This window comes from Erpetoichthys calabaricus, chromosome 4 (assembly GCF_900747795.2).
Source record: "Erpetoichthys calabaricus chromosome 4, fErpCal1.3, whole genome shotgun sequence".
Taxonomy (NCBI): Eukaryota; Metazoa; Chordata; class Cladistia; order Polypteriformes; family Polypteridae; genus Erpetoichthys; species Erpetoichthys calabaricus.
This window is the reverse complement of record NC_041397.2, coordinates 266,329,083-266,356,947: the sequence shown is the minus strand read 5'-3', so window position 1 is coordinate 266,356,947 and position 27,865 is coordinate 266,329,083. Positions and strand designations below refer to the sequence as shown.

General features: G+C 37.5%; 1 protein-coding gene across 1 annotated transcript in view; it reads right to left on the bottom strand.

Annotated features, from left to right (window-relative positions):
- Positions 1-105: 105 nt before the first annotated feature.
- The window catches only part of man1a2 (mannosidase, alpha, class 1A, member 2), a 527,240-nt gene continuing 499,480 nt past the window's right edge, over positions 106-27,865 (bottom strand). Inside the window, exons 13-14 of the mRNA XM_028800742.2 lie at positions 16,678-16,793; positions 106-3,230 (exon numbers count right to left, since the gene is read on the bottom strand). Coding sequence (XP_028656575.1) covers positions 3,098-3,230; positions 16,678-16,793 — 249 coding nt within the window. The 3' untranslated portion in view covers positions 106-3,097. The remainder of the gene's footprint in view (positions 3,231-16,677; positions 16,794-27,865) is intronic.

The window sequence follows — 27,865 nt, the reverse complement described above, 5'->3', positions numbered from 1 at the left end:
AAAACCATTAAGAGCTCACTTAGTTAAGACGACCCCTACACACACACACACACGCACACACACACACACACAGAGTTTACAATGTGACTGTAATCGAAGAACATATTGCTTTAAATGTTTTTATTGTTTTTTAGACATATTTACAATTTGTATTCAATAAAAATTACAAATACAGAACACTGTTTCAAAATAAAACCCAAGAGTAGCATTGGACAGCCAGTACTGGAAGCTGCAGTAACCTGACAAACGCGGACTGCAGGTAATAAACGCTCCCCCCATCCATGAAGGTGTCCACAAGCGCACTTGATTCAGTGTACCAACACTCGGCTCACGCTGCCAGGACGGGACTGTCCTCGCCCGGCCTGTATTTGGATTTGAAGAGAGTCAGTCACCTTAGAGGACATTCTGGGTTCAAGCTGTGGCTTTCCTTGGGGGGTCCAAAGCCTTCTATGCCCAGATCATAATCTAGTGTAACTGTTGTCTTTGAGACCACTACCCAAGGATATTTTCCGGCCTATAAAATGCATTTATTTTTTGTATGTTTTCCATTATTTTTCATAAACACGGATATACAGCTAATCATGCAGGCTTAATGCGTATCATTTTGTATTTGGTCAGAAGTAAAAAAGTGAAATGGAGTTATTTTTGTATGTTTTATTTTAAAATAGCAATCATCACCACTTCCGCTCACACCTTAGCTCACTGAGAAATTAAAAAAACAATTCATGATCTTTTTTATTTTTTAAATTAGTATGTAGTTATCTAACAGATGCAAGCACATGGAAAATTAGTTAAAACAAGTCATTATGGACTTCCTCAGATGACTGAGTTACATCTCAACATTTAAAAGACTTGTAAAGGGGAGCTGAAGCACGAAATGGTAGTCAAGTAGTCCAAAGTGCTTTACTAGGAACCCGAAAAGCTCCTCGTATGGTCAAGACGGAGAAAGAAGGCGGAAAAAGATGTCTTTATTATGAGGGACAACAGGAATCAAGGACTTGCCACGAAATTCCAGTGCAAAGTGAAACTAGAACTTTAGACAGAAACTACAGAGAGCTGTGATCTGATTTCATGAATAGGATGGCAGAGTGGAAACGGCGACAGCCTCGGACAACCTGAGGGGTCTGATGGCTACACATTGTTACCTGACAAGTTACAGCTTAAGTGTCAGAATTTAAGGAAGTGGAGTGAATATCAGTGCGCTTCAATGGGGCCGCATTATACGGCTCACTGCCAATGTATGAATATCTTTAATGAGGACAGAAGAAGCAAGTTATTGTGTTAAAGAAATTCCAATTTACACAAAATATTAAGTGTATTACAAGATGGATACTTAGATTGGCATCACTTCAGATTGTTGTGTGTGTCTATTGTCACAAACATTTGCTTGGGAGACAACTTGTGGGCCCATCATATAGTAATTCCACCCCGAGTCAAAGGGTGGCGCTGCTGCCTAGTGCTTCACCTCCCTTGTCCTTAACAGATGTGATGACCGGGAGCACATGTGACGTCACTTCCGGGTCACAAGCCCCTGTGCTCCCCTTTTCCACCCTGGCTTCCTCATAAGGGTTCCTCCGCCATCTTGAGTCAGTCTAGCTGTTGACTCCCGACTCAAGAGATGCCTTTTGCTGACCGCAGTCTGTTTTGGTTTTAATATACTGGATTTGCCTTTGCGGTGCCCCAGCTCTTCGTAATCTCTTGGTGTTATTTCTTTGTTATAAAGGAGCACACATGACAACTGGAACAGAAATGCAGAAGAGTAACACCCCTAATTTTTAATGTTTGTTGTATTATGGAATGTGCAGCATAACTAAAGTGTATCTTTTGATTTTGGGCTATATTCCTAAAATTTACCACTTTTTTTATTTGCCATTGGAAATCTGCTGAGAAGAAAACAAAAGTTGCCTTTCCTCATCAATTCTTCCCAGACTCGTACAGTACGGACGGGCACACACACTCTCTCTCACATACACACACATCCGCATATTAAATAATTCAACAGCAGATCGTCAAAAGAATTACCTCACAAAACTCAACACACTTTGTATTGAATTCAAGGAATGACAGCTTGAAGTAGACACACACAAGGCTCTGGAGGGTCTCCACAATGACATGACTTCAGATGCATTAATACAGTAGAAGATAGAACATTCACCCCTTAAAGAAAACTGCACTCTACCCTGTTGACTTGCAAACAAAATGAAAGCGAGACGGGAGCCCCCCTCTCTCAAGTCACCTCTCGTCACTCACAATGTCCCGCTGCACAGACACTCGTCACTCGCACCCCTTGGCGTATCTGTGGGTGAACAAGTGAAGGTCAGCTGAGTACACTCTTTTTTGCTTTGCATTGAGGGACACTTTAAACATATTCTGTACTTTTTATCTTTGTATTGATGCGTTTCAAACATTTTTTTTTTTAACAGGGAAAGGAATACAGTCGCAAAGAATGTGCACTGAGACAACAGAAGGCCATCAGGTGTGTTCAGTATAAAAGAAGGACATTTCACAGATGTAAAAGTTCAATGGATGCTAAATAATGCATTGCTTTTGGGTGTTGTGTTCATAGTCTCCTTACATTCTATTACATCGACATACCAGAATAAAAATAAAATAAATTACTTCAATCTTTTCTCAACAATGGCTTTACAGTTTCCTTTTGATTTATTCATTTATTTTATTACTGTATATCTCATGCCAGGCTGCTCAGAGTGGAGAAATAATATACATATATTTTGATTTCTTTCCTCTTCCCAAGTTTGCTGGCAGGGCTCTCAAACGCAGCAGCAGATGTTGGATTGGCAAAAGCTCCATTTTGCAGTGCGAAAAATCCGCTGGTAGTTCTCCACATCCACAGTACACTGTTTTCCTTAGAAATTTTGGTCAGATTTATAAAATGGAATATTCTGAATCAATTTCTCTTGATGTCTATCATAAACATGTCCGGAGTAAGAAAAAAAATAAAGAAACACCTTTTAGTTCCTCTGTAACAATCAGAACTAAACAGAAATCATTCGTGATGGCCTCACAGGCTCGGTTTTATTTCTTCACCTTGTTCTATTGATAAAGGCAAGAAGTGGTCCAGAGGTGCCACCTGATCCTATCGAATGACATTGTTGGCAGAAAGCGTTGAGTTCGCCAAATGCAAAACAGGCAGTGGATGAGCTTCTGTGTTAAAGACCCAATTGTCCAGAGGTAAGAGGTCATCACTGGAGAAAAGGAGGTACAGATACCTACAGTCAAGGAAGAAGAAAAAAGTGATTAGGGACAAGTCTAGGAAAATAATTGAATAATGGTAGTGAATATCTGCACGATTAAAGTACACACTGAGGGCATCAAGAGCTTCTACAACAGCATGGGCAGAGGACTCAAATGAGCACAATGGCTGAGCAAAACAATCCGCTCTAACTCCAGTGACTTCCAGTCACCACCTAGTCACATATCGAGGTGTGTGTTTTACAGTGCAAATGAAAAAGTTTCTGCATGTCAGTACTTTGTACTAAGCTTTTTACACCAACATCTACCTTAGAGTTAGTCATCAGGTCATTTTCTGAAGCACGAGAACAAAAGTTAAGTTAAAAACAAATGTACTGTATATTATTTAGTGGATCAACAGAAAGTTAAAGGAATATACCAGCTGCCTTAATCTTTTCCGTCTCTTTGGGGACCTGAAAGCCGATGAGCTGTTCTCTTGAGCAGAGTGAAAGTCTGACAAGCTTTGGGGAGAGAAGCCACCAACTCTGTGTGAAGCAAAGGGCTCACATTCTTCTATCAGGAAGCTGCTCTCCATAGAACCTAAGAACTGGACACCCACCAGAACATCCAGTCTGCCCAGCTAGGCTCTGTGCCAGTGACTGAGGCCAGTCTGAGAAGCCATTACCAGCTCTCTTGTTCCAGAAGAGCAAAGCCATCCCTGATGATGTTGCCGAGGGCTGAGCAGAGTGCCTAACAGCAAGCTGAGGAAGGCACCATCACAGCACACCACCGACAAAGGGCCACATAACGAAAAACCTCAGAGTGCGCTCAGTGCAAGAAGCCATGGCACGCAACTCTATGCAACATCAGACATCATCCTTAAAGACTTGGTGTCGTCGTGAAGCTGTTTATCTGTGCCAAGAACTCTGCATAGCCAGCAAACAGCCAGCCTAATCAACATTGTGTTTGTCTGTCTGGCGTCCTGTCTTCTATGTCAATACAATTCAGTTATCGTTTTTCTATAATCCTCATGTTTATCAATAAATTGTATTATTCTGTTTCTTAAATCGAGCGTGCCTCACTTACCTTGATATCAGTCTAACAGCCAGAGGCCCCCTACAGAGAAAGGTACGGAACGTAAAATGGGAGCCTTACCAAATAATTGAATTAATTACTGCCATTGCCAAAGGCCAAAACTGATCATTATTAACATCAATCAATCCTTCACACATCAATACACAATTTCCTACTGTTATTTGGCATCTTATAATATTCTTTAAATTATTACTGGAAATGCCAAAGGCAACTGATTGATTAATATCAATTAATTGTTCTTCACACACCAATAGACTCTTTTCTACATTTATTTGGTATCAACTGGGCCGGCATGTTATAAGTTTTTTATTTTTTTAATTATTAGTGGTGTTGCCAAAGCAGCACTTATACTTAACATCAATTAATCAAACCTTCCTCTCACACTGTAATCGTTTCCTACAATGTTACTTTTTTTCTTCTAGTTTTATCACTTATTTGCGATTCCTATGAACCTCTGTGTGAAGAAGCACTTCTTGTACTCTGTCTTGAATTGAATGCACATTCCCCTACATTTTTACTTGTGTCTTGGAGTACATGATTTATTATTTTTAATTTAAAAAACTGAGCTGGATTAACTTTACCTCTGAAGATTCTGACAATCTGGATTAGGGTCCCACAAAGTTAGCTTCCGTAGCCTGTATGAGGGGGTCGTGTTTATGGTTGTTCCCTGCCTTGCAACATGTTAGAGTTGCCAATGAACTTAACAATCTTACATATAAAAAATATGGAGGAAAAACCATTTTAACCAAGCCTTGCAGAGAGTGTGATCATCCAAACTTTTACTTCAGCCTGCCGGAGATGCAGAGTAGCGGCCATAGGCAATTCCCCCAGATTATCTGAAAATCAGTCTAGTCAAATAATAAATTAATAAGCACGCGTTTAATGAAATTAGGCACCGGAGTAAAGTGTTCTGCCTGCTGCCTGAATCATGTGATCATCACTGCTTTATTCTCATGAAGGCAATACTTCTAAAAACACAGTGCTGTAATATACTTAAAACGTTTTGTAAATCACTTTTCTATCAAATATAAATGTGAACTGAAGAAACTACCCCAGGGCCTGAGAGGAGCCCAATATAAACAGTGCCTGATGAAGGAGTCCTTTCATTACTCAGATGAGATTATCTGGCAGATCGCTTCAGAATTTCCCTAAAATATTATTACTTTACTTCCTCAAAAATCAGGGGAGGAATGTAAAAAGCAAAGGCACATTCCCATAATTCTATGCTTTTAAATTATAGACAGGACTCTTGACCAAAGAAGGAGGGGCAGAGCTGGTTCTTCAGGTCTAAAGCACAGGCTGATGGGAATGCACTTTTCCTGTCTACATTCTACTCTGATGTTTCTGGTACTATCAATACTATTTCTGCAAAAAATGCATTTCATTTGCATGTTTGTAGCTGTCAACTGGATAACAGACATGGATTAGGCAACATGTGTAAGGTGGGAATTTTTCCCCCCCGGTGGATGTGTTTCACATTTGCTATTAGATAGAAATGGTTGCGGTTATGTTTAATTTTTTCATAAACTATTTTCTCTTGTTCTGCATCAAAACAAATGATTAAAATTTTTTTCTCAGCCATTACTACAAACTAAATGTGGTGAGTAAAAAAAAATAACTTTGGGTGACGTATTCCTTTAAAATATATATTCAAATACCAATCCAGTATATTTATTTAAAGCAAATATAAAGTGGCCCATTTATTAAGATGCTCCTTCAGATCAAGGTAGCAGGAGGTGATATCTGAATGGAGGACCAGCGCATCGTGAGGCACACTCATTCACAGTACGACTGACGAGCACCAGGCCAGCTCAGAGCCTCCATTAACTCAAATTAGGAATGTGGCAGGAAAAACCAAACACAGACACGGGGAGAGAATACAAACACTGCAACGGCAGCGGCCAAGGTCTGTCGCTTCCCACAAGTGTAACGTACACATTTTACACATTTATGGCAACTAATCATCTGAAATCACAGGTGATATGATCGGAAACATAATGTTACAAACCATAATCCAAGCACATTACACATTTTTTTTAAACATGTTGTGTAGGACACGTTTTCAATTTGAGTAACAATAAGCTTGATTTTATGGTTTAATCCTTTCCAGTATTTTCTTTCCTTTATTAACGCTAGTGAAATGAGAGTGATTGCAAGTTTCTGTGGAATAAAAAAAATTATGAACTGGAATGAGCTATTACATAAAATCTCAAGCCCTGCAATGTAACACGTCTTTATGAATATTAAAACAAAACTGGGAGGCAAATGACTTCAAAAGCATAACTTGCCAATGTGGAGTAGTAACCGAACAGTCTTTGTGTTGGTCTATAAATTAAACAATGAGGAATGACTTTAAAATTTAAAAGCCCAGAGCTTTTAATCTACATTCATATAAATTGTAGAAGGAGGCAGAATCGTCCTTATTCAGAGTGAACATGAAAAGTAGACATTAAAGTACATGAAAATAACCACAGCTTTCAGTCCCATCTGCAACACACTTTTAAAGCAGAGTTACAGCATGAATGTGGGATGTTTCAGAGCTTGGAAAAGCCAAATTAAAAGCAAGTCAGCTTTCCGGTGCTCCTCCGATATGTATGCTGGTGTAAACAGCGGCCTATAATGAGAGGAACCCATGGAGGATCAGCCTCAAGTGTAACAATCATCTTCACATCCTGTTTGGCCTCCTACACAACGTTTTAAGAAAACCCGAGCGTACTCTTCTACTAATATTTGGCACCTGGAAAAAGTGTGTATCCTTCTTGGAATCCTTTATATGTTGTTGCGTAAAAATATACTGTCTTGATATACAGTATAGCTTGTTGTTAATAAATTGGTTTAATTGGGAATAAATAACAGGTGCTCTGAACCACAATGATCCATTTCCTGCCATTATGGGTACTATGATACATAATATGGCTCTCTGGTGTCATTCAAGAGTCCAATAAATATTTCACTTTTGATGATCAACCTTTGTAACAGTCCCACTACACTTGTTCAAAACAGTTCCTAGACTGATGTTGCTTGACTATGTTAACCTCCTTTGAAAGTCATTTTGGATAAAAGCATATGCTAAGCAAATACATTTAAATATAAAAGTAAACTTCTCTTGCAGGGAACTAATGGTGCACATCTGGTATGGAGTTGATTGCATTCGGGGTCATTTATGCTCTGGTGGAGAAATACAAATAGTGTTAACCTCACAGAAGCGTTCCAAGGAGTTGCTAGCAGCACCAGGCTGGGAACTGTAAGAAAATGGCTACAGAGTGGCCGTCCACATCAAGCTTGACAATAGGTGACCCTCTTGACATATTGTGTGATGAAACTGGCCTGGCACACACCATGAAACAGATATTTCTTGGGATATTCTGTTCAATGTCAATTGTCTAAATTGTACAGTTTTCCATGTTGTGCACATGTCCAAATCTAGTGGTTATTTATCTCATACCAGTAATGGCGCACTGCATGATAACGTGCAGTGAATACACTTGACTTGAGCATTCATACTTTTCATCCTCTTTCTCTGTATGTTTAGCATTCGTTTGCTCAGAGGCTGATGCGCTTGCTGCTTCCTGAGCAGCTCTTCTTTTCTTCACCCTAACAGCCCGCTTCTTCTCTTCTTTCATCCGCATCTTTTCATGTTAAAACTGATTGAGTCAGTGTTTGTGTTGCAATTACTTAGTACGTTTTGTTTAATTGTTCACTTAAGCTGGCACTTAAGTCATCAATCTGCCTCAAGAATGATTTAAGATATGAAGAAGTAGAGGAAGTGACGGCGAAAGTGGTAGGGATGAGAATGGCGCCTGTACACACACGCCACACGGCCGCCCTGCTGGCCGCTGCCGAGAGTTGATTCTATAATAAAATAAAAATTAAAACAGGAATAAAGTTGGAGGTCAATCATCACCCCGAAAGTGGATAGTAGATGTCACGTAGTATATGTGTACCAAATTTCAGGTCAATAGGACAAATGGTTTGCGAACTACAGGTGATTTAAAATCCTTGACAGACAAACGGACAGCCGCGGTAGTGTATTATATATAAAGATGAGAAGATGTACTCCCAGTAGACGACCCCTCAGCAGCTAGTAATGCCCAAGCCCAATGCCAGCTCAGATACACCCAATAATTCAGAACATCCAATTGGATGGACACAATGAATGGATTCTTAGTATAAGCACTGTGATGGTGGTATGGTATTTGATAAAGTGTGGGGCATTTGGTGGCACTCTTCTGCACATATCAGAACCTTCTTGATGGGTCTGACAGCATTCAAGTCAAGTTACTTTTATTGTCACATAATTTAACATGAAAGTACCTATAGGTGAAAAACCAGTGTGTAAAGTCCACAGTAGTAGAGCAATATTCACACAATGGAGTATACCCATAATAAATACATTTAAAAACCAATTCTCCAGTCACACACCATGCAAAAATAAACATTACAGACGTTAACACATTATATAAGTAAAAAATTAAATATACTTAAATTAGCACTCTATACAATGCATACTAACAACACACAGACTATGTGGTGCAATGGAATGTACAGATGATGGATGAGCAACATGAATTGGAGTGTTACAGGACGGGGTACTGACAGCAGTTAGTATCAGTCACTGGGCACAGTGCAGCATCCTAACAGCTGTTCTGGAGACTGCTGCTCCGAAACCTGATGACATTTATTGTGTGAACAGTTCTTATAGTGAAAAATTATTCACAGTGGTGGAAAATACACCAGTGGTAAAGTAAAAAACAAAAAACAAAAAAAACCCCCAACCCCCCAGTGCGTCATAAACAAAATCGCAACAAAAATGCTCAAAAACCTTGGGCTCTTACCCTGCTGAATTAAAAATGAATGAAAAACTCTACATTAAAAGGAAAAAATGGCCTTATATCTTCAGCCCAAAGATGTATAATAAAAGATCTTAAACAAAAATGAACCAGGAGCCTAACTTGGCTCATAGGTGTAGTCCAAAGCTGTTATGAACTTTTAACTGGCCTGCAGCCATCAGCTCCTTTTCTGTGTAGGTCCTTCCTTTTATAATAAATCAAAAGTTGCACTGAAGCATGAAGAGCTTGTCTGAAGCAACATGGTTCTCCTTACTTTTGGCCATTGCTGACAATGCTCCCATTTTCATTAAAATATTTGCAATCTTCTGGTGTAAAATACATTCAATAATGAATATTCAACAAAGTTGTGACCGTTAGGGTTATGTTAGCTTTTCATAGAAGACCAGAAGCCTGCAGTTTGTAATAAAGTACAGGGACATTTGAGATGAGAAAATTGGCCAATAGGGTTATGCATATTTTACAAAATTATTTTAGCAAATCTTTTCGGTGTGTGTACATATGTGCAGTATACAGTGCATCCAGAAAGTATTCACAGCGCATCACTTTTTCCACATTTTGTTATGTTACAGCCTTATTCCAAAATGGATTAAATTCATTTTTTCCTCAGAATTCTACACACAACACCCCATAATGACAACGTGAAAAAAGTTTACTTGAGGATTTTGCAAATTTATTAAAAATAAAAAAATTGAGAAAGCACATGTACATAAGTATTCACAGCCTTTGACATGAAGCTCACAATTGAGCTCAGGCGCATCCTGTTTCCCCTGATCATCCTTGAGATGTTTCTGCAGCTTAATTGGAGCCCACCTGTGGTAAATTCAGATGATTGCACATGATTTGGAAAGGCACACATCTGTCTATATAAGGTCCCACAGTTGACAGCTCATGTCAGAGCACAAACCAAGCATGAAGTCAAAAGAATTGTCTGTAGACCTCCGAGACAGGATTGTCTCAAGGCACAAATCTGGGGAAGGTTACAGAAAAATTTCTGCTGCTTTGAAGGTCCCAATGAACACAGTGGCCTCCATCATCCATAAGTGGAAGAAGTTCGAAACCACCAGGACTCTTCTTAGAGCTGGCCGGCCATCTAAACTGAGTGATTGGGGGAGAAGGGCCTTAGTCAGGGAGGTGACCAAGAACCAGATGGTCACTCTCTCTGTCAGAGCTCCAGAGGTCCTCTGTGGAGAGAGGAGAACCTTCCAGAAGGACAACCATCTCTGCAGCAATCCACCAATCAGGCCTGTATGGTAGAGTGGCCAGACGGAAGCCACTCCTTAGTAAAAGGCACATGGCAGCCCACCTGGATTTTGCCAAAAGGCACCTGAAGGACTCTCAGACCATGAGAAAGCAAATTCTCTGGTCTGATGGGACAAAGATTGAACTCTTTGGTGTGAATACCAGGCGTCACGTTTGGAGGAAACCAGGCACCGCTCATCACCAGGCCAATACCATCCCTACAGTGAAGCATGGTGGTGGCAGCATCATGCTGTGGGGATGTTTTTCAGCGGCAGGGACTGGGAGACTAGTCAGGATAAAGGGAAAGATGACTGCAGCAATGTATAGAGACATCCTGGATGAAAACCTGCTCCAGAGCGCTCTTGACCTCAGACTGGGGCGACGGTTCATCTTTCAACAGGACAACGACCCTAAGCACACAGCCAAGATATCAAAGGAGTGGCTTCAGGACAACTCTGTGAATGTCCTTGAGTGGCCCAGCCAGAGGCCAGACTTGAATCTGAGTGAACATCTCTGGAGACATCTTAAAATGGCTGTGCACCAACGCTTCCCATCCAACCTGATGGAGCTTGAGAGGTGCTGCAAAGAGGAATGGGTGAAACTGGCCAAGGATAGTTGTGCCAAGCTTGTGGCATCATATTCAAAAAGACTTGAGGCTGTAATTGCTGCCAAAGGTGCATCAACAAAGTATTGAGCAAAGGCTGTGAATACTTATGTACATGGGATTTCTCAGTTTTTTTATTTTTAATAAATTTGCAAAAACCTCAAGTAAACTTTTTTCTCGTTGTCATTATGGGGAGTTGTGTGTAGAATTCTGAGGAAAAAAATTAATCCATTTTGGAATAAGGCTGTAACATAACAAAATGTGGAAAAAGTGATGCGCTGTGAATACTTTCTGGATGCACTGTATATGGATGTGTGTGTATGTTTATGTATATACTGTATATAAAAACATATAGAGTATACACACACACACTATATACATTGTACTATATATATATATATATATATATATATATATATATATATATATATATATATATATATATATATATATATAAAAGTTCTAATAAATAAATTAAATCAGGGGAGACAGACAAAACTCATTTATGCTACAACTGCTACTCTATTACTGTATCAGCTCCCTGATCTTTAAGCCAATTTAAAAATTAATAAACCAGCCAATAATACAGTGAACTGAACCAAGAAATCTGAAAAATCCAATTATTCATTTCTATAATTCAATTAGATTTTATCTTACAAATCCTGCTTTCGCTTGTCATTTTTATTCGAAGCACTAAATTTATCCTGAACTCATTAATCAAAAGACTTAAAAAAAAAAAAACGACACTTGCATTCTTTACTCATTAATGCCACAAAATGAGTGAAAGAAAGGACGTTTCATTAATCAAGTTGAAATGTGTCTGACAGAAACTTCCTTCAAGCGTTGAAGGAAGAAAGAATGAGTAAAAAATTGTGAGGAAAGGATGGCAGCAGTAGAAAAACACATAAAAATATGTAGATATACACACCTAAACACACATACACAACCTTTTCTTTTTCTCATATTATTGACACAATAATAAGTTTGTCTTTGTAAATCACACATTCTTTTCCACAGTGCTACCCAAAAATGAAAGTATTCATTCCCCTTGTTCAATACTTGGTTGGACCACCTCTCACCACTATTACGACAAGTAGTCTTTTTAGATGGACTTCTCTTAATTCTGCACAACATGATGGAGCAAGAAGTGCCCATTTCTTCTTGCAAAATTTCTCAAGCTGTGCCAGGTTAGTTGGGATGCAGTGGTGGACATTTTCTTGGGTCCTGACACAGATGTTTTAATGGGGTTAAGGTTGGCTTGATGGGGCTAAGTGACTGGGCCAACAGTTTTCTTCATTTAAGCCACTGCATTGTTGCTCTGGCAGTGTGCTTTGGGTCATTGTCTTGCTGAAAGACGAAGTTCCTCCAACTTAAAGTTTTAAAGCACAGAGGAGCAAGTTTTTCTCCAGGATCTGTCTCTATTGTGCAGCATTTCCAATACCTACTGCTGAAAATCATCTCCACAACATGATGCTGCCATCACCATATTTTATAAATGGTCAATGTGCAGTATTATATTTACACTACACATATCCTTTACTGTTTAAGCCAAAACATTCCACTTTAGTCTGATTAGACCATCCACACTTCCATCCACATCTTTGAAAGAGATGTTTTGTGATTTATTTTGTATGGGCAGGGACAATTATTTTTAAGTTAGGACTTCTTCAACAACATCTCTTACATTGAACCAACATTCTGTAAAAAGGTTAAATAACCTGAAGACTTTTTAAGTACATTTGTGTAAATAACCGTCAAAGACACATCGAGCAAGACTTTTTGTCTACTTGTACAAACTTTTAACTGTTCATATCCAGCCCAGGGAAACAACATGAGGAATGAAAAAGTTACAGTTCATGTTCCTACGGCTAGATTCTATTGACCTGGTCCAGGATATATGGACTGGTTTCAGCCATGTTTGACATCAACCCAACACCCACGTTCAGGTACAAATGGCCACGCCAAGCTGCTTCATCAAATACATTTAACGTTCCGTAACTCTCGTCTCCTCTCCTCAGTCTTGTTCAACCAAAGAGTGTTGGCTTACTTGTGAGACAGACAAACAGCTGAGGTGTCTATGGATCAAGACAAGGCTATGAAGGATTAAGGTTCCTTGGGAATGCGGTGAGGATGCCCCGGGGTGCCTACCACTGAAATTCTAACAGAGATTGCCCCCATTAGTCTGTCTAACTTGGTGTGTTACTTTCGTGACATCCAGTAGAGAGAACCCATCTGCAGGTAAATGAAGTTCTTGAAAATGGATTATAAAATGGCACATATTGTTATCTTCACAGTAGTTTCATTACTTTGGCTAAGCTGACTTGTTACTTTAACAATCAAACTTGAATGACTGAAATGCGAGACTGACTTGTACTAATTATATAATAACTACTTTGCCATATTACCTGATTTATGCACATTGTAAACAGCACTGGAAAGGCAAACTAGGAGCCACAGTGAAAGGCATCAAATGACGTGATTCACCAAAACAATTCTCAATGCTCATTTCTGCCTAAAGCTGACTCACTAGGTCTGGAGTAAAATAACTCAAAAAGGAAGTCAATTTTAATATTTGTGTATCTTAGTTAGGTTGTCGCCTTGGGGATCCAACATGAATACTATGGCCTTCCAAAGTGGACGGGTAAAGATGGTCATTCAAATAGATCTGTCGTTCACATATAATGTTTTGTACAGTAATTTTGCTGGTAACAACCATGCAGTTCTTAGCCTTATATTACCAATGACACTAAATACATAGTGCACGAAGGTAATCAGCTTCATTGCGCCCTTGGCCACAAAAAATGGACATGAAATAAAAAGAGGATCCTTTCCAGTAAAAGTGCCAATTAAACTTTCCAGAACTTTTATCCCACTCAATTCATTAAATGTTTAACACAAAGACTACAGGAAAGCTCACAGTTTCATTTCATATCTGAATTTACTTCAGCCCTGAAAAGTGTACTGATGTGTTACATTAGAAAACCTTTACTTTTTTTGCCAATTTTAAATACATAGTGCACAAAGATAATCAGCTTCATTGCGCCCTTGGCCGATGGCACTTACTGTTGATGACAGTTCATTACTGGTAGTTTTGGGTCTGCTGTCTTTATTGGTTGAACAGAACAGACAGCACACAAGCTAGGATTATTGTAATTTACCAAAGATAATAAATCATTTAATATTTTACAGTGTAACGGATGGTTGGGGCCCATGCCTGGCCGGGATGCCCCTTCACCGCATCTGCCAGGGGGACAAGGGTGGGAAGCCCAGTATCTCCCCCTGGACACTAGATGGCAGCCTCCCTGGGTTGCAGCGGCGCCTCGGACTCCCCCAGGGCTTCATGGGGGTTGGAGTTCTGTGCAGCTCTGTGGGGTTCCGCAGGCGTCGCCAGGGGTTGCTGCAACAGGAGCGGCTGGCCCCTTTTGGGCACTGGTTTCGCCTCACCCAGAAGTGCAGCCGGATGTCGGCAATCAACCACCTGGAGAACTTCCGGGTGCCTGATAAAAGGGAGCCAGTGGCCAGAGTCGGGTGGAGGTGGACAAAGGTTGCTGAGGAGAAGTGGTGGTGGAAGAGAGGAGAAGAAGAGTGCTTGGTGTTACTGTCAGTAGTTGGAACTGTGTTGTGGCTGGAGGGATTATGGGGAAGACGTGCCCTCCAGTTGAAAAAAAATAGTTTATTTTATTTTACCCGTGCCTCCCGTGTGAATCTGTGTCGGGTCGGCGCAATATAGCGGCTTTATCTTACAACAGGGATATTCATTGCACGCACATATACACTTGGAATATACACTTGTAGATAGTGGCTGAAAATGGAATATAATATCACAAACTGCCCCTAGCTTACTGAATTAAGCATTTGAATTTTAAAAGTAACACCTATGAGAATAAAAAATATATCTATGTTTAAGCCTAAGAGTACACAAATTAGATACATTCATGTTAACTGTAGAAAATGTATGGAATGTATTAGTCTTCCACTGTAAATGCGAACAAAAGCAAGTAATGTGAGATGTTACTCTTTGTATATCAACTGCTTGGTGTTCCCATGCTAATCGTCTTGATAATTATTACACTGCAGTTACCAGTCATCATCAGCTGTTGACAAATTCAAGCACTTGTTTCTCTCCTAACACTGCCACACAGATTTCAATCCAAAGGACAGCATGCAAATTTTGAAAAGGAGTTTCCACTCTTTATACCATTAGTCAGCTATAAGTCAGCAGAACAAGCATTGCATAGTATAATCTTGAGGAAATGCTCTCCCAAAATCCCCCCAAAGAAGGCATGACAAGTGACACTGCAATGAGCTTCCCAGTAAATATTATGTCATTAATAGTAACATCCACAGTATCAGTCTAATGCAACTGATTTGAATTAAATGTAACATTTAACCACCAGCTGCCACTAACACCAATATTCTAAAATGCTGCCTCTTTTTACCCATAAAAGTGTGAAAACAGAAATTTGAAGCAGCACAATACATACACTGCACATGTATTGTGAAAGCATTTGGACATAACAGAAGCATATGATGTGAAATCGGAAAAGGTATCCTATGGGCCAGCCTGGAGCTCAGTATGGGCATATCATGTAATCACACAGGAAATCAAATGGAGATGTACAGTACTGCATTCTCAGGACACAAGGACATGGTTTGATTTTTAGCTTTTTTCACTCTTTTGTTTATGGGGTTTGGAAGAAGTAAAGTCTTCTTTTTGGATCTGGTACAACGGCTTGAAATTGGGCCTAACTTTAAAAGTAAAAAGAAACATCAAATATGGTTACTTCATAAAAGAGTTCATGATATATCAAACCACTTGTTACTTCCATTGGCACACTGGAAAAATAAATCAGTGCTACAACAAAAACATCTTCTGGCCAGGAAAAAGATATATAAAACAATGTCTTTTTATCTTAGCAAGAGAACTGTACTGAAATTAATAAGTATGAATGGCAAACAATGCTGGTGGGGCCTACAGATCCTTGCATGTTCCATTTTTTTTGTTTTTTAGTATCTGCTTTTATAAAGTACTTGCAACATATAATCTTCAAGTTATGTTTAATGCTGTCACTAAGTGTGCAAACTTTTACATTTGTGCTCAAAAAGAAGTAGAGAGAAGTATAGCTCATCATCTGGGCAGGACTACAGACCACATGCCAGTCAATGCCAACAATGGTACAATGGCCTCATCGGGGCATTCCTTTGTCAGTGCAAACTCCATAAACTGAGCAGCAACTAAGTGGGTTTAGGAGTTTAGCAAATGGAACTGGAAACAGGCTTATCCCAGTTCAGCCTGTTGCCTTAGGGAAAATCATAAATTAAAAGTGATAGTGTCCCTGCACTGCTCACCCACTGCTCTGGAGTAGTTGGGAGCTCCACCACCATGCATCCTGCTAGGACGCCAAGTCTGATTCCCAAGGTTATTTTTCCTTATCGTTACCCTTCTATTAAACTCAAATTACATTTTTTTTTATTTTGCCAATATGATACCACATTTAGGATGTTTTATACAATATTGAACTTAAATTTTAGTTCACGTCTACTGTAATTTTGAATTTTCAGCAGAATTGATATGTGAGGATAAATCATCTTCTAAAATTAAATATAGGGCAAAATGAAATGCTGTATTACTATGTATGTTAAAAAGATTCTCTAGATGCTTGCACTCAGTAAGGTTAATCAGTTAAAGAAGCTTACTTCAGAGTTTCTGCCAGGAAGAAGCTCTGTTGAACATCATCATATGTAGGGGATGATGAATAGACATCTTTCACTCCTGAGAAACCACCACTCACTCTGCAATACTTGTCAATTGCCTGGGGAAAAAAAAGACAAAAAAAACAAGGTTAATGGACTATGGAGCAAATCATTCACTTCTTTTAAGCCTATGGTGTAACAGCTCTCTAAAGAGAAATTAAAGTCAAAATAAATGTAATGTCTTGTATATTGAAGAGCTGTATACTACAGTATATACTTCTGAAAATTTTTCACTTATAGCAATATTACTTAGTTTACATCCACAAAATAAAATCTCAAGTATAATAATAAAATTACTAAGAAAAAGAAGATAAGAACTAAAAGTTACATCTGAATGTTTAAAGTGGCGTGGCATGTTAATGCAACTACACACACACAAGCTTACTTTATAGTGCCATTCAAGGGCTAAAACCATTCCAGGGTCCATTTTAGGTAAAGAAAGGTGGCACAGCTGTTTCCAGACATGGTTCTAAGGTTACTTACGGACCCTCATTAAGTCATAAGTGAGGAATGAACCTCAAGCCTTCTGGTTTGTGCAGTGCAGTGTGTCTGCCTCCATGCCAAAGTAGACAATTTAGGTTTTAGTCTTCATATACCTGGATTCTAACTAATATGATGTTAAAATGAATACTTCACAAAAGACAATAAAGCTTTTTTTTTACATGTCTCACACAAAGGAAGAATAATGGAATCAAGGTTGAAGTCAATTTCGTTAGTTCTTCTCCAAGTCAAATCCCTCTGTGAATGGGTTTCTTCAATTTATGGCCCATTTTAGAAAATTCACTTGAATTCTGATTTAATCCAAATTACTTTCTATTGCACGAATGCATTTTCTGAAAACTGCCTGACCCAAACAGGGTTACAGTGTATTTCACTTCTTTATTCCAGCTTCAATGGTTTTAAATCTGTACAGTCAGTTCCAATTCCAGCTGAATACAAAACACAATCCCCTTTATTTATGTCATTCCTCATAACATTCTACCTTTAGTACGTCCCTTTGAGAATAAAAATTTCTAATGTTTTTAAAGCATTTCAGTGGCCATAAAAAACAGGTTTATTGAAAAAAATGGACATAAAATAAAAAGAGGATCCTTTTCAGTAAAAGTGCCAATTAAACTTTCCAGAACTTTTATCCCACTCAATTCATTAAAAGTTTAACACAAAGACTACAGGAAAGCTCACAGTTTCATTTCATATCTGAATTTGCTTCAGCCCTGAAAAGTGTACTGAAAGTGTACATTAGAAGACCTTTACTTTTTTGCCAATTTTATTGCATTGTTTCCGACAGAAATGTTTGGGCTAATAAGATTTTCAGACCTAACACCAATTTAAATACAAAAGACTCATATTTAGAACGGCAACCAAGATGTAACTACCTCACAACTTTAAGGTCTGGTAACCTCTGACATGAAAATGCTGATTTTCATAACAGTCATAATGTACACAACAACAAATGACTCAAAAATACACCAGACATGTTTAGGTGAGGTCAAAACACATCATCCTTCACAACCAGCAAAGAAGAAGGTGTGTTTAGGCTCACAAACTAGAAGATGTCCACTGTACTTTGGCTGGTCTTTTGGTAACCCGCCATGAAAATCACACTTCAACACTCCTAACTGAATTCCAAAAATGCTGATGAAGGTCACTTTACAAGTGCACATACAGTGAGTGACCCATGATCCCATGGCTCCCTCACACTGATGTATGAAGGCCAGTTCCTATTCCACATTTACCAAACACACAGTGAGTGGACTGGTATACATACATAAAATGTATACATGTGAAGGGAAAATCTGATACAAAGAGATACTTTATGACCATAAAGGATGAAATTCACAAAGGTCCATGAACACTAAGGCATGCTAAACAGCATATTGTCAACATACTGATCAAAAGTGGAAAGATTAGCCTAACTGCATTTGTCTCGATATTGAAATCAAATTGAATTTGATTTTCTTCACCATCTTCAGTACTAGGGTGTTGTACCGTGTTAGCCATTATGAATGTAGTGAAAAGTCAAGCAAAATGACACCTTTTATTGGCTAACTAAAAAGATTACAATATGCAAGCTTTCGGGGCAACTCAGGCCCCTTGATTACATCTTTCCTGAAGAAGGGGCCTGAGTTGCCTCGAAAGCTTGCATATTGTAATCTTTTTAGTTAGCCAATAAAAGGTGTCATTTTGCTTGACTTTCATCCATCTTCAAAATATATCTATCATGATAATTGTAGCTGATATGAATAAATTCAGTCGACTGACCAACAGACTCTTAGGAGTTTTTTTTCCCCCTCTTACTCAAACAGTTCATCTTTCTTTGGTGTTAGTGACTCAATTGTTATGTGGCCATTGCAAATTTGTAACTGCATTATAAGATGTTGCTGTATATTTCTATACGGCTAGATTAATTCAAGTGTCAGTTGCAGCATCAGAAACATACATTATGTTTTAGTCTCAGTGAAGCAGGAATGATAAAAAAAAAAAAAAAAGAAGGGGGCAGTCTGTGTGTCTTGAGGAATGTTGGTATGGAGTCTCGGGACATTTCTCAGCCGCTAAGTGTTGCTGCTAAATGTGCAGATTTCACAGTTTGTATGCTGGAAAAGGCCCCATCAGACAATTTATGAATATAACTGAAATATGTTTTGAACATATTGCTAAAACTGCTTATGATGCAGCCGACACTGAGCTGGGAGATTTTCTTTACATTAACACTGCGTTCAATTCTGTTGTTGCACTCACACCTGAAGAACACTGAAGTTATTTCAGCACTCTCGCACTGTCCTTAGAGTAGTGTTAAAAAACACAAACAAAAAGCAGATTAAAATGGTTCATGAGATACACAATTTAACTTACAAGACAAAATACTACATGCAATAAGCACAAATGTTGAGAGGTTCTTCAGTCAGAACACAAATGGAAAATGAAATGCATGTTCACTATATCATTAACAAATGCATCATTAAATTATGTGATGCATTATTTAATCTAAAATGAGGAAAGAAAGGTGTCACTCAGAAAAGATAGAGGCCTAACATTTTAAAACTCAAATCTTTACAAAGGCTGCAAAACCACATATAATTGCTACTTTACAAACATCACAGAAACAGTTTAATGTAAATGTGGAAGGGAATGCAGAGAATTATGTTTTCCTTTTTTGTGAACTTCATTCATGCATCAGCTGGGACAACATAATTTCTAGAACACTTAAATGTCTGACATGTTTTACAAAGTATACTACTGATCCTTATGAAATAAATAAAAGAATGATGTTCACAAACATGAAAGAAAAATAGTACATTTATAGCTAAATATTGAATATTTCATCCTTGCATCTTAGCAGTATCAGACACATGTGCAAAAATGATTCAATTTGACATCTTTTGTGGAGTACAAAAATAGGATTTCAGATTCTAGACAGTATTGTTTTTATAATATCTACTTTGTTAATTTGCCTGCCATATTTCAGTCTGAAAACAATAGGTTGCTAAAGTCGGCGATATAAAAGGGGGTTGGGGGTGATAGAGTTAGTCAAATTTTTGGAGATCATACGTAAAGAATTATAAATAATGATTTTGAGTACTTTTTAAACATTTTTAATTTTCTAAACATGTAAGTAAGGTGGTGTACAACAACCAGACAACCGCAGTAAACTGCACTTGAACACGATGCATTTCTCATAACTGGTTTTTATTAACAAGATTTTCCCCATTGCTTTTCTGTTGACCTTTGGACATCTTGTGCAAATAGTTTTAATTGTAGTTTTTTATTTAGTGAGTAAATGGATTACACATTAAAAGTGTTAATTAAAAAAAACAGATAAATGTTAGCTGGCACTATTTTTTATTTTAAATGAATTACACTGTTAAGAATAACTTGCAAGGTATCTTCATAAGTTAATTATATTCATATAGACCAATGTTTTGAAGGTAAACATAAAAGTTAGGCATTAACGTTAAACATGGAAATTACTGATGTGCATCTGGTGGGTTTTTGATTCAATAAAAATGTTTGAATTTATGTTGCAGTAATGTATGATTAATGAGGTGCAGACAGACCTTTGAAATATAAGATATGAATTGGCTATAACTGCACTTATTTTCTGTAACATTTAATTTGCAATGTAATTGTGTATTTTGTATATTTATTCCTATAGATGTGCATGGAGATCTGAAACAGAAACGTGCTGAAAAATATGTATGCAAGATTAACCATACATTAGGCCAGTGTAATAACTTTTACTGGATAATTATTTATTAAAATATTGCATTTTTCTAGTTTTCCTATTAAAAAAGTAAAATAAAAGGGCATTCTAAGAAGAGTGGAAAGAGCGTAAGATGTTGAATGCATTTTATTGCTTTGCACTTTGCCCTTGGGAACACTAGCCTTCACTAAAAGGCATTATTGGAGTCTGCAATGGCATTTATTTCAATTTAAAATATATTGACATATGCCTCTGAAATTACATTACTGTAGGTGAGAAATACATGAAAGGGTCACTGTAATAATATAAGGAAAATGTTAAAAGACAGAAACAAAACAAAAAAATGTTACATGAAGTGGTTAGTATTCCTAAATACTGCATGCACATGGCAGAAGGCTACCCTGAACTGGAATGCAGTCTACCAAAGGGCCCAGTCATGCACACTCACACCGAGATAAATTCAAGTTGATAATTAATCTAACATACACGTCTTTGGAACCATGAGGCAGCAGCACTAACCACTGAGCATTCAATAAAATATTAATAATAATTTTTTTTTAGTTAGGGTTTACTGTACATCTTTTCTTTGTTTGATCACAGATGTCTGGAAAGTTAGACATGGAGGAGCAAAAATAAGGTTAGAGAGAACACAGAGGCAGAACAGAGCAGGCTGATAATTAAACCAGGCACAGGTAGAGAAAGGCTCCGTATACTATAAAGCTTGAACAGTTTTTATAGCCAGTTTATTTTAAAATTTCTATGGGCAGATGTGGACAGAGGCATAGCACCTGCAAGAATATATTAAAAACATTATGAAATATACTGTATAAATCCTAACTTTACGAGTTACCATTAACAGTGTGCATTGGTAGAAAAATCTTGTACTGAAATACACACATTTTTCATTTATTTTAAAATCTTAACTTGCTGTGCTAGACTTTCTGGATGCTTTGACTGGTGAAAAAAGTCTTCCAACGGAACTACATACAGAATGTAGGTGTTGGCTTCTGTTTTTGCTGAACTAAATAAATACATAACTAACTTACATTGAAATAGAGAACTGGAAAACAAAACAAAACAAAAAAATATGTATAAGCTTGTCTTGTTGGGCCTTCAACAATGGGAGGAATCTTCAGTCCAGAAATGTAGAAAGAGTTGGGTTATTGACAGATATGAGGTGTATATCGTCCTGGGATATCAACTACGAGTAAATTTCTAGTCACATTTAGTTCCTTGTAGTGCTGAATGATTAAATACATTTCTATGGAGTTAAAGGTACAACTGAGAAGTCAAAAGAGCAGAAAGTATTTAAATAACTGGAATTTAAGAATGTAGATTTATACCACCAATTACAAATCATGTACATTTTTACCTGAATAAACACAGATAGATCTGCTTGGGATGGAGAGGGTGCAGTTTTCACAGTTTACTTCTGAAATTTTACAAAACAACAAATATAAAAGTAGATTGTCTGCTCTTTAAAGAATTTATGTGAGAAGGTCAAGGGCAAAACAGACAGGAAGGCTTCTCATAAATTCTGAAGGGTTTAAGCCCTTGTTCAGCTCCTCTGCCTTACCTTTGCACATCTTAGTGCCACACAGAGAAACATAAATTTCTAGGACATTGAACGTTTGTTAAGAGATGCAAACTACATCACTTGTTTTGGGTTACAACTGATCAAGTGTGGCTTGAAAAGTCACAGATGTAGGTTAACTTAAGAGTGGATAAATTAGTAGGCCATATGACAAGTCATGCTTAATAATTCAGTATGGCTTTGGATAGCAATACTAACAAGTATGTAAAAAAATAGATAAAGTAGCCAGAGACAACATAAAAAGATTAAAGTTTCTACAAATGGTAAATAAGCAACACACGTCTGCGAGAGTACCTTAGACAGAACAAAAAAAATATTTAGGTGTGTGTTACACTCTCCGCACAATGATATTCTGCCATACTCCTTTTAGCCATCATATGACATTTTTCATTAGGACAATGCCGTATCCAAACGCAGTTCAGTTTGTTCTACGCCTTTCACATCTCTGTCTCAGATAAAGCATTTGTCTGACATATTGAGGTATCAAGCACCGTACTATCCATTCCATACTCTCTGTTGGCCAAAGCCCCCCTTGAGGAGGTGAGACTATCACAGGGTACCATTCAGCATTATATATATATATATATATATATATATATATATATATATATATATATATATATATATATAGAGAGAGAGAGAGAGAGAGAGAGAGAGAGAGAGAGAGAGAGAGAGAGAGAGAGAGAGAGAGAGAGAGAGAGAGAGAGAGAGAGAGAGAGAGAGAGAGAGATAGATAGATAGATAGATAGATAGATAGATAGATAGATAGATACTTTATTAATCCCAAAGGGAAATTCACTAAGATGACTTCATGCATCACGACAGGAGACTTGTATCACCAAGCATGGGGACATACTTCAACACTAGCATTGTTTTTCTTTTTAGCTTTGTTTCTTGTTTAGGTGCCAGCCATCCTACACGTTGTTGTTAGTAATATTGTTGTTGTAATACTGCCTTTCTTCACACTCAAAGGCAATATACCAATTTATTTATTTACTTTCAGGGTTTGATAGCATAAAGATGCACTGTGGGGCTGACAATGCAAAGACGTTTAAACCAGATGTTGAGTGACAAAAAGAAGGATCTACCTTCAGGATAACATGGCATGTCTAAGCTGAAGCAGAATAAGAAAAGTGAGAAGAAGTCTCTTAAGAGCATGACAGTAAAACTTTCTTTTAAGAAGAAAGTTTTAATCATTTTATCTCTTCAACTAGTTCATTTCTCATTATGGATATTAATTATTATAAATGTTTATTTAACATTTCATTTTTGGAAAAAAAGAAAACTTTATTATTATATTATTATGTTAAAAAGAGTATTTACTCCATTGTTTTTGGATGCATTTTTTTCTCCCTGAAATACATGTGGGGTTTACTCAGAGATCTCATTTTAAGTTTTGCCCACTTAGGCGATGATTGAGGACCGAGCTAGCAAACTGGTAGTGTAGTTTCTGGTAATGACAGATACAAGTTTTGTGGTAAGGTTGTTATAGTCACTAATCATGACACTAGAAAAGAGTGACGATATGTTGCGGGTACTCTGTACATGTCAAGGTAATGATGCTATTAGCCTATAAAAGTAATACATTAGAGCCCCACAAATCTTAACATTCTTTTGTATATTTGACTAGAAAGTGATAGGCTATACAGAAACAAATGTCAAAACTAACTTCATGGTAAGGTTTACTAGAAGATGCATTCCTTTGTACAGACTGATAAACTGTGCATACACGAGAAATTCAAATAGGGAAGAGCTGTTTAACTTTCACATTAAGTATATACCATCTTTTTTCCTGTATTTCTAACAAATCAAACCATTTAGTTGCACTGAATAAAATTCACAGCATAGTTGTTATGAGATTCCAGTCTGAACTCTTTTCATCCAGTAACCAGTACTAAAATTACACCATAAGCTATACAGATAGCAATGGCATTGTAGTGCTGGCCCCATTTATTGTTTGCATTTTTCCTTCATTTTCTTATATTTATTACCTGACTATAGTTATATAAGGTGAAGCTTCACTCAAATATTCTAAAACTCCCTTTTGCCATTAAGTTCTGTACCCTGTCACAGAGTATAATACAAACATTGCACTTCTGATGTAAATTAACTTGAGATAAAAGGCAGAGCATTCATTTAAAAAGAAAACCATTAATATTTTTTGTATATATAATACCACATAAAGCGAGGTCCACACATACTATGCATCTTAGTGTGTAATTTGTTTTAGAGTACTTTACAAGTAACAAGACATGCAATAGCTTGACCTAACATAAAAAGAAATAGAACAGCAAATAATTTACTTTGCACCAACATATTGCTTATAAGCGCTGCTGCCTCGCAGTTAGGAGACCTGGGTTCGCTTCCCGGGTCCTCCCTGCGTGGAGTTTGCATGTTCTCCCCGTGTCTGTGTGGGTTTCCTCCGGGCGCTCCGGTTTCCTCCCACAGTCCAAAGACATGCAGGTTAGGTGGATTGGCGATTCTAAATTGGCCCTAGTGTGTGCTTGGTGTGTGGGTGTGTTTGTGTGTGTCCTGCGGTGGGTTGGCACCCTGCCTGGGATTGGTTCCTGCCTTGTGCCCTGTGTTGGCTGGGATTGGCTCCAGCAGACCCCCGTGACCCTGTGTTCGGATTCAGCGGGTTGGAAAATGGATGGATGGATTTTGCTTATATATAAATGGCAAATGGCAATCAGCACTACAGGTTAGTTAAGCAGGATGCATGCAAGAAAATGTCATCGCCATCACTGTATGTAAAAGAACTCAAATTTCTGCTGATTTTACCCATCATTGTCTGGAGCCCTTGAGCCTTGTGACCTGGACACTATTTAGTCCTTGAAGGGGACACTTAACAGTTAGCTACATAAACATCAAATTATTAAAAATGTGTTCACATACTGTATAAAGTTATCATTACGTGAAATTAATAAGAATGCTTAATACGAGTTTGAGTCACTACGACCATGTGATAAGCAAAAGGCATTTTCTACATTTACTAACATATTCATTTTACTGGGATTTTATAAGGATACAGACTAGTATGGCTTGACTGTAAAATAAATGTCACATAATAAAAACATGTCTGTGCACTGTCTTCTGCTGGAACACCTATTTCAAAAAGTGTAAGTGCTGGAGCTTTTGCAAAGTATGTGACCTTTGTCTTTTTAACATAGAGAAACATCTTTAAATCTAGAGGAAATTCCAGTACCATGGAAATACTGCCAGTTTTCTATTTGTAACACAGCTTTAAAACATTACCAGCTCCTTAAGATCGCATACGATTTAATATCTTAATTTGCCTAGTACAATAATAACAGAAAACAAATCCAAAAGATGGTGTCATTAATATACAGCATAAAAATCTCACAAAAGTATTGGGTAAAATATTTTCAATATTAAATAATAAAACAAGAATCTTAGAGTGTTAGAAAACGTTTGTACTAGTGAGGGAAATGTTGGAGTAGCTGAAGGTTTGGGTAAACAACAGCACTCAGTTTGCTGCTAATTCTATTGAAAGCTCTTGGGCTCCACCTGACAGCATCAGTTACCAGTTGTGGTTGCCATGTTCTCTGTGGCCATTGGAGGGCAGCAGAAGACTTCTAATCCTGTCCATACAAAACATACTTTTTTACAGACCTCAACAAGCAGGTCATTCAACTTTTGGCTTGTAAATTAGGTGGACATTTCAAGATTACTTGAATAAAAACAGGTGAACTTCATACTTGGATTGTTATTTCTCAAGTTTGGCAATTGTAACATATAGTTCAATAGATCATTCTTTTTAAAGTATCTATCTATCTATCTATCTATCTATCTATCTATCTATCTATCTATCTATCTATCTATCTATCTATCTATCTATCTATCTAAAGAAAAGAATAATCTATTGAACTATATGTTACAATTTAAAGAAAAGTAAATCAAAAGAAAGCAAAGTCCTGCTTATTTATTATTTTAAACTGATATCTGAATGTATATATAAATATATGCAAAATCAGAATTATGTACATAGTTATGTAATTACATACTTTTAAAATCATTATATAAAGCTTGAGGTCTTGGCTGCTAGTCTTCCAAATCAATTAAATGAAATACACAAACTGGTATGAGAATCCTTTCATGCATGATATATCAAAAACTGTACAGTAAAGTCCACTGATAAATATGTGCATTTTGAGCAAAATGCAAACAGGAAACCATTTTTCTGAAGTCCATGACAGGTCTTCAGTATTCTAATGATGATAACGTTTTGTTGGATTATTGATTCAGTTCCATTAAGAAATAAAGAGAGTGACTGAGAAATTCAAGGCAGATACAATTAATCTAAATTATCTACCCCACATCACAATGTTGATTACAAAGTCAGGACTATGAAGTATGTAACCAGCACCAGCACTGAATCAACCAAATTCCCCACACAACTATTTTTCCATGAAAAAAGATATTTAGCCTTGCCTTGTTAATTAATATTGTCTTACAGATTTATTTATGTACAGTATTTATACTATTTTTTATTATAGGGTGATAATACTTTTTTTATAAAAATAATGATAATTTATTATTTGATAAAAATATTATTTAATTGAATTTAATATGTAATAATAAGGGCAGCATGGTGGTGCAGTGGTAGCGCTGTTGCCTCGCAGTTAGGAGACCTGGGTTTGCTTCCCGGGTCCTCCCTGTGTGGAGTTTGCATGTTCTCCCCGTGTCTGCGTGGGTTTCCTCCAGGTGCTCCAGTTTCCTCCCACAGTCCAAAGACATGCAGGTTAGGTGCATTGGCGATTTTAAATTGTCCCAAGTGTGTTTTTGGTGTGTGGGTGTGTACGTGTGTCCTGTGGTGGGTTGGCACCCTGCCCGGGACTGGTTCCTGCCTTGCGCCCTGTGTTAGCTGGGATTGACTCCAGCAGACCCCTGTGTTCGGATTCAGTGGGTTAGAAAATGGATGGATGGATGTAATAATAGCTTATTATTACAGGATGATAATAATACCTAAATAAAGTTTGAAGGTGGAATGCTGCAGTATATATGGCATCCTCTCTTACAAAGTTTACAAGGTTTCTAATTTGCCCAATGCATACTTCAGCAACTTCAGTAACAGTGAACTGAATTTAAAGTGTGGTAGTTTAGTGTTTTCAAACACAGATCTCATCCAGGCATGCAATATTTTGAAAAAAATAGTTTCTCTTTATTAATAACAAATAACTGGTCGATAAAGCATTAATTTGATTTTGTTTTATGTACCAATAAAAAAAAGATTTTAAAGACAGACAAGTTTGATGAAACATTCTATTCTCTATGTTTAAGCTGTATTAAAATGGCATTAACAATATTTAAGGCAA